The sequence below is a fragment of the Olea europaea genome, unplaced genomic scaffold, assembly GCF_002742605.1.
Source record: "Olea europaea var. sylvestris unplaced genomic scaffold, O_europaea_v1 scaffold939, whole genome shotgun sequence".
NCBI classification, from domain to species: Eukaryota; Viridiplantae; Streptophyta; class Magnoliopsida; order Lamiales; family Oleaceae; genus Olea; species Olea europaea.
The window spans coordinates 349,239-357,047 of NW_019267882.1; the positions used below are offsets into that span (position 1 = coordinate 349,239).

Here is a 7,809-nt window from a genome sequence, read left to right on the forward strand (position 1 = left end):
TATTTGGCAGTGAGAAATCTAATACAGGTCCTATTTAATACTCATAAACAATTGATAAATAGAAGACGCGTGAAAAGAAAAAAATGGTCTTAAATTTTGTGGATTACACATCCTTTTAGAATGTAACATAATAGAAAGTCTCCATGTAAAAAGGAAAAATAGATTAGCCATAATATTCGAGACGAAACCAGACATCATTCCCTTTGCAATCATCTGTTATGAACAAACAAACAGGAGAGAGAGATCCACTACAAACATTAGAAATGTGACATCGTATTCTACTTAATCGGCCACCAAATCGATTTAGTTACCACTACTGTCTGCCTCGCTTCATGCAAGACGGGCATTTGTATTGCTTTATGTTTTCAGCCTTTGCAGGAGTTATCTTCACGCACTTCCCATGGTACCACCTTTCACAGATGTCACAGCCAATCCAGAACTCATCTGCACTGTAATTTCCTCCACAGCTACCACATAGCGTTTCACTGTGCTCATCTTCATCTTCCTCGTAACTCTCATCTGCCAGTTTTGGATTGCTTTTAGCTTGACCATCACTATATCTCTGCAGATAAGGACACAAACATAAAGCTCAGAAAAAAGCAAGATACAAGGGCAATCAAGGGTATAAATAAAGGAGAAATGCAATGAGTAACTAGAGTTAGTAGCTAGTTCAAAGAAGATTTGAGGTGGGGAGAAAGGGGTGTCTCTGTGTGTGTTCAGAACTCAATTCTCCAGTAATATGTTGCCCTGGTTCAATATCTGCTGTTGTCTACACATCCTAAATGTTTTAATGCAACTTTAGCTTTCATATCAGGAAGTAAGGAGAGGAAAATCCAAGAAAGAATTTATATAATAGTAACACTGCTTATACTTTGTGTCTATCCTACCTTTGTACTGCCACGGGATTTATTTCCGCTTTCTGCATTGGGCTTCTCTCTTGCTGGCTTCCTTTCAGTCACGACTTCAAAGACTGTAGGCAGATCATTCACCAAGCTGAACAGTCGCTTCCTGTAAGTACAGTATAAGACATTGGTACACCGTGACAAACACCACCAACCAAAATAAAATGCACTAATTAAATGCACCAATATATCCAAACAAGTTTGGGCCACCCACCGGCAAAAGAGAGGAAATAAATCTGTCACAAAATTTTAACTATACTAGACAGTAATTCACCAATCAGGATATCTAAATCCAATCAAAATCCACCTCCATGCCCCAATATCTGGCATCAAGTGGTCATAATTCAAACCTTGTACATGCCTCAGTAAAGATGCATGCCCGCTCAGTAATGATGCTTAATCTCTTCACTGGAACTAAACCAGCAACTACCGATAATTTCTGGTGCAATTAATGAACTATATGTGCCTCAGCGAATTGGTGAAAGGCAATCTTATCCCAGTGTTCTAATTCTTCAAGCAGTCAAGATAGATTCACATCATATATATTCTATTCAACAGCAAATTCGTTTGACAGAAAGAAAAATGTTAGATGTCAAGAACCAGATCACTTTTGATGCTTGTCGTAATGATCAAAGTTAGACTGGCAACAATATATTCTGCCACAAACTTGCTCCTGTTTGTCTTCCATTAAATCAAAACTCTTTTTTTCTCAAACTCATTTTCAACCACACATTCAACAATAAAATATTTTGCAAGTAAAACCAAAACTTTTTCCTACTTTTTAACTACGCTCTCCAAAAGACTCTTTTTAATGGAAGACAAACATAAGCTAAATCAGAAGCTTTGGTTTCCAGTAAAGGGATAGGAAATCTCCAAAGGAGAATTCTAGGCAAGATTACTACTTTCAAGATTCATATCGTTATTAAGAATGCAGACTAGCGTGAACCTTTCCAGATAAAAGTGGTGCGTCTACCTTTGACTTGTTCACAAAAGGAGTACATAAGATCTCAAATAAAAAAACTCAATCAGTCAAAGCCGTATAATACCGAAGATGTTGCACATTTACAGCTTTCATTTACTCAGTTTTCACCTATGATAAAGTCCAGACATCCAGGAAACATGATCAGAACAAGTGGGGCAACAAATGTAAAGTTGAAAATATGTAAAACTTTTTAGCAGGAAGTTAAATTTCATCCACAAAATTTCCACCAGAATAAATGAGAGAAGCATGAGCCAGCGATTACTTGGTACAGGTATTGATTGTCTTCACCTTAGGATAGCAAAACTTTAATTGACGAGACTTGAGAGCCTGAGCAACTAGAGACAGCAAAATAGAGGATGGTTGAAGCAAATGTAGCCGTATGCAGATCAGGTTGAATATACTGCCCCTCATTATGTAGATAAAGCTCCAATAATCATTAACCCACCAATTAATGTATATTACATGACTTTCAATGTAATATGAATTTTGGTGTTTACGTAAATCAGAGGTGTAAAACTTTTGAAAAAATAGGATCCTTATACATTCTCAAGTTCGGTCAGTAATTAGGATAAAGTTTATTTTCTTGACCTAAGCAAACCCATATGAATGGTTCCTTTTTGTTTCATTGTTGGTTTCAATAGTTGTTGCACTTGCACCTAATCAACCAACATCTATCCTACTCAGTATAGAACAACTAAAACAAAAATTCTCAATAAGTTAAAAATGCATTTATAAAGATTAACTATTCCTTTTTGTTTCATTGTTGGTTTCAATAGTTGTTGCACTTGCACCTAATCAACCAACATCTATCCTACTCAGTATAGAACAACTAAAACAAAAATTCTCAATAAGTTAAAAATGCATTTATAAAGATTAACTATTCCTTTTTGTTTCATTGTTGGTTTCAATAGTTGTTGCACTTGCACCTAATCAACCAACATCTATCCTACTCAGTATAGAACAACTAAAACAAAAATTCTCAATAAGTTAAAAATGCATTTATAAAGATTAACTATTCCTTTTTGTTTCATTGTTGGTTTCAATAGTTGTTGCACTTGCACCTAATCAACCAACATCTATCCTACTCAGTATAGAACAACTAAAACAAAAATTCTCAATAAGTTAAAAATGCATTTATAAAGATTAACTATTCCTTTTTGTTTCATTGTTGGTTTCAATAGTTGTTGCACTTGCACCTAATCAACCAACATCTATCCTACTCAGTATAGAACAACTAAAACAAAAATTCTCAATAAGTTAAAAATGCATGATAAAGATTAGCTAAATCATCATCCACAGATCAACAGACACGGATACGCCAAATAAATATCATAAAATTAGAAGTACCTCTCATTTCGGTTAAGCCGAGCACCAAGATAGAAAGCCACAGAGAGCAGCCAGCAGTCACTGTGCACAGCAATGAGTGAAAGCCAATCTCTACGATTCATGCCATCCCTTGCAAAATTGATCCCAAGTGCTGGCTCAGGAAGCTCAGGCGGAACTTCCTCTGCTGGTAGATTGACTTCCCAAGTTTCATTCGAATGTCCATATAGACACAAATTCTCCTTCTCTATAAAAGCAGTAAATCCCAAAATAAAAAAAGGAAGAGGAAATTGACATTTACAGATCACAAAAAGACTGAACTTACAGAGGGGATGTATGCTAAGTCGCTAACTAAAGCTATCTAGGATGCTTTATCTTTATTGTATATGAGAACCAAAAGAAAACTATTGCAGTAGCCCAAAACTTAAATCAGCATCTAGATTTCATTTCCAAAGAAATTAGCATCATAAAATTTACTTTGATGCGTAAAGTTGAAGGAAAGAAACAGAAAACGAAATTACCTGCATTCAAGAATTAAAATGATAATTAAAAAATTGTACCTTTTTTTATAATAGTTTTGACCTAAAATAAACTCCAGAACAACAAATCGATTTCAATAAGCAAAGGTAAAGACTACGAACTGTATTATTTCACATTTCTCGGTAACCAAAAAGCACCTAAATTGAACTCTAAACAATCCAATCATTATTTAAAAATAATAATAATAATAAATAAATAATATAAACATGAAATTACCAAGTTTCCAGTGATGAAATTACTAGTTTTCAATATCTATTACCCAATTAGTCCAAGTCAGAAACTCAAAATTTTGATGTAACGAACAATTACTTCAATCTATATTTCACAAAACTTAATAAAAATTACCTGGATCACAGAGCCCATAAAATTCATCTACATCTGTAAAAAAAACACCATTCGACACTAAGACATACATATATTAAAATAAACTAAATTGCATGTATGAACACTTTTTTGTGAGCGTGTGTAAATATATATATTCAATAAAGATTTTCGTCTGAAAAATCTATTGAATATAAGGGGGTACCGTCAGTTAAAGCACGAACGATCCCGGCACGACGAGCGCTGTAATCTTTGAAGATCTCCTCTACCGTTCGAGGATTTGAAGAGATTGAAGCCATTTATGTATACAAAATTATGAGATCTACTATTTATTGAGTAATTATTAACAATTTACATACGGAGATTCAGAGAATCGTATGAATTGGAATTGCCGGGAGGAAGACGATGTAAATGAGCGTGCATGTTAACTCGAGATTAGGAAACAGATACGACTAAACGTCGTCGTTTGGACCCTTAGAAGAGGAATTGAAACCTACTCGGAAAACTTTTCTGAAAAGGACTTGTTGGGTAAATTTCTCTAGGGGTCCCCAATCTTACATAAGTGGTGGTCATGTCCACACACGTGCGATATACCACTTGATCGCGACGTTGATGTCGGATTAAAATGGTTCAATTATTTTAAAAAATATTTATTTTGTTGTGATTATATTAATATTGTAATTTTTACTTATCACACTATTCTTAAAAAAAAAAAAAATACGTTAGACCAATATAAAAAGATCGATTTGTCCATTATATTACTAAGCTCTTGTTTGAGTTCCATGTTATTAAAAATTCCATTTTTTTTATTCTCGAAATTCATTTTCAATCACATTCTTTAATAAAATAATTTTATATGTAAATAATTTTTTTAACCATACATTCTTCCAAAAAATTATTCCAAAATATATTTTTTCCTCCAAAATGGGACTCAAATAAGAGCTAAATAAGCAAAAAACAAAAAAAATATATATATAAAAGTTTTATATTTTATTTGTCCCTCATTTCAAAACACGCTATAAATAGAACTCGTCATCAATGACGAAATATATTAATTATTGTAAAGTTGAGGTTAAGAATGCAATGAAAAAATTGAAAATATAAGTGCAATAATAAATAAAGATGAAATATTTTCAATTTCATTAAAATGTAGTGCAATAAAAAAATACGGGTCGGTATAGCCACCAATTCTTTTATTTAGAAAACCATATGGTGATTGTTCAAATTACAGTAAACGTCGTTATCTGGTATTAGATAATTTTACCCTTTATTTAAAACATCATGTGATGGCATTTAATGACTACACATAGGGGGAGACATTGCACATATAATGTTAAAGGGTTTAGGATATGTGTGCCACAATTAAAGGTTAGAGACATGACTGTCACATTTGTGAAATGTTGGGGACTTGGGAGGAAATTACCCCAACTTCTTTTGGTGAACTTACTTTATTGGGTTGGAATGGAAGTCAACAAACTTTCATGAAAATTTCAATTGGGCCACTCATACAATTTTTGTCACAATAAAATCCCCCAAATCCAATATACTTACAATATTAATCCCTCTCACAAGTCACACCGTTTACATCTCTTCAGTGAAACTAACACATCCAAGGTGAAAGTGAGAGCATTTATTGATATTGTCCATTTCACTATTACATGACAACTATTTCACAAAATCACTATGATTTTTACCTCTGTAATAAACCAAGAAATCCCTCTTTTCATCAGTAACGCAAGAATAAATTCGGTAGAATGCGAGGTGTCAATCGCCTCATGATTGTCGAGCAATAAAATTTTGACACAAGCAAGCACGATGAGAAAAGGATTATCAGCGTTTTCGAGAGAGAGAGAGAGATGTATAAAATAAATAAACATTTAAAATAATGCCAAGAACCTGGATCATCCCCCATGCAATTTCTATCCCATAACAAAGACAAACGACAGAAAACAAATCCAAGCTTACTTGAGTATTGCAAGAGAGTAGTCTTCATGAAGATGTCAACAATCGCTTAATGCCCGTTTTCTGCTCTGAAGTAAGCCTGGTAGGNTGAGTATTGCAAGAGAGTAGTCTTCATGAAGATGTCAACAATCGCTTAATGCCCGTTTTCTGCTCTGAAGTAAGCCTGGTAGGGAACTTAATGTTGAACTTGATTCGTAAGTTACCCTTTTTGCCGGGCTCCTTTGGGATGGGCATCCCTTCCCCTTTGACGACTTCTTCATAGGTGGGACTAACGATGGAATTGATAGGTATTGTTAGATTCCTTCCATCAAGTGTTGTCACTTGTGCTGTGTATCCTGTCAGAGCTTCGACCAGAGAGATTTTCTGGGTGACAATTAGATCATTCCCATCCCTCTTGAAAATGCCGTGAGGCTTCTCATCGATGATGAAAACTAGGTCTGAAGGTATATAACCTCGCATTTCATTTCCCTTCTCCGGAAAAGTTATTTTTGTTCCCTTCTTCCACCCGGCCTTAATCTCAATTGTAAGAATTTCCTCCATGGTGGAGGGCCTCCTGCCAATAGAAGATATATAAAAACAAATAACGATGGTATATACTCAATCAAAAGCCTGTGGTCACTGAAATGGAATCATGCATACAAGCAAAGAATGAGGATATTAGAAAATGAACCATTAATTTAGAATGAGCATTTATGAGGAAGAAATTTACACATCTACATACACGCACACTATTAATTGGTCGTGCCAAAAGTGGCTTTTCCTCCGAGGCGCATTCTACATCAAATATTCGAGGTCATTTAAAATTTTGCTAAGCCACGTAGAAGTTTAAGAATTATATCCAATAGATATTAGTGGACATCAATTATATGATAATAAATCTAAAATTACAATTTGTTTTGATTCCTCAAATCACCTTTTTATCTGAATCTGGATCTTATGCAGAGAGCAAACTCAATAACTTTTTGAAGGATTTAACTATTGATATACAGAATCAAGCTTTTTCCTTGTACATTAATTCAGATTCATGCAGTATCTCGGGGCCAATCAACTAAACATTCCCCATGTGCCCCCATTCCCCAAACTTAAAAAAAAAAAAAGTATGGATATATCTGGCTGCCATTGTGTTTAGGTGCCCTACAGGAGTGACACAACAGCCTTCTCTCATCCAACGTTCACCATCTTGGAGGGAATCTCCGTCTACTGTTATAACTTCCCTTCTCAATTCGCCAACTAGACTTTCAAATGCTTTCCCCACAGGTGTTCATTTTATTTTCTACGACCATATACTGCAGGCAACACATTGGTGGGAGGCATAGGTGAAAGAGAGCAATAGCACATAGAAGAGTCAATTAATAAGACAGTTTTTCCCATCTTAGTTTTGTGGTTATAATTACAAAAGGTTCATATCCAAAAAATGGATTAGTCTACTTTCTGAAACAGTGACATTTATTGTGGGACATCCCAAAATAAAGGGACAAACTCAGTGGGACACTACTTGTAGCATAGCCTGCTGGAGTCCCGTTATTTTCAACCTAGGTGAAATATTTGAGATTGCATTCCACATTTCATTAACATGGGAGACAAACTAAGTGGGATAATATTTTGTAGCATAGGTTGCCAGTCAAGTTCCTTTCAACCCAAGTGAAACAACAGAGATTGCTTTTCTGAAGGAGAGTAGATTCCAGAAAAAAGTGCTTAGCTTATGTTTGGCACATGTTCATAAACAAGTCACTTTTATCCACACATTTCATGGGATCCTCAAGTACTACACACTTATCC

At 34.8% G+C, this 7,809-nt stretch overlaps 2 protein-coding genes across 2 annotated transcripts; both read right to left on the bottom strand.

The window, feature by feature from the left end:
• Positions 1-72: 72 nt before the first annotated feature.
• LOC111392554 (PHD finger protein ALFIN-LIKE 1-like) lies at positions 73-4,551 on the bottom strand. Its single transcript, XM_023017917.1, has 5 exons — positions 4,274-4,551; positions 4,093-4,125; positions 3,232-3,454; positions 888-1,008; positions 73-562 (listed from the first exon to the last, which is right to left on the bottom strand). The coding sequence occupies exons 1-5, from the start codon at positions 4,365-4,367 to the stop codon at positions 314-316; spliced, it is 720 nt and encodes a 239-aa protein (XP_022873685.1). The 5' UTR covers positions 4,368-4,551; the 3' UTR covers positions 73-313.
• Positions 4,552-5,770: 1,219 nt separating this feature from the next.
• Positions 5,771-7,803, bottom strand: LOC111392542 (dnaJ homolog subfamily B member 1-like). The gene is made up of 2 exons (XM_023017907.1): positions 6,194-7,803; positions 5,771-6,109 (listed from the first exon to the last, which is right to left on the bottom strand). Exons 1-2 carry the CDS (start codon positions 6,568-6,570, stop codon positions 6,058-6,060), a joined length of 429 nt encoding a protein of 142 aa, XP_022873675.1. The 5' UTR covers positions 6,571-7,803; the 3' UTR covers positions 5,771-6,057.
• Positions 7,804-7,809: the final 6 nt, after the last annotated feature.

Bases quoted from the DNA above. Each gene is read 5' to 3' on its own strand.
- LOC111392554 (XM_023017917.1), bottom strand. From the start codon at position 4,367: ATGGCTTCAATCTCTTCAAATCCTCGAACGGTAGAGGAGATCTTCAAA. The intron at 4,126-4,273 runs GTACCCCCTTAT...TTTTTTTTACAG, and splicing joins CGTTCGTGCTTTAACTGACG to ATGTAGATGAATTTTATGGG. The intron at 1,009-3,231 runs GTACTTCTAATT...CTGTACTTACAG, and splicing joins CGGCTTAACCGAAATGAGAG to GAAGCGACTGTTCAGCTTGG.
- LOC111392542 (XM_023017907.1), bottom strand. From the start codon at position 6,570: ATGGAGGAAATTCTTACAATTGAGATTAAGGCCGGGTGGAAGAAGGGA.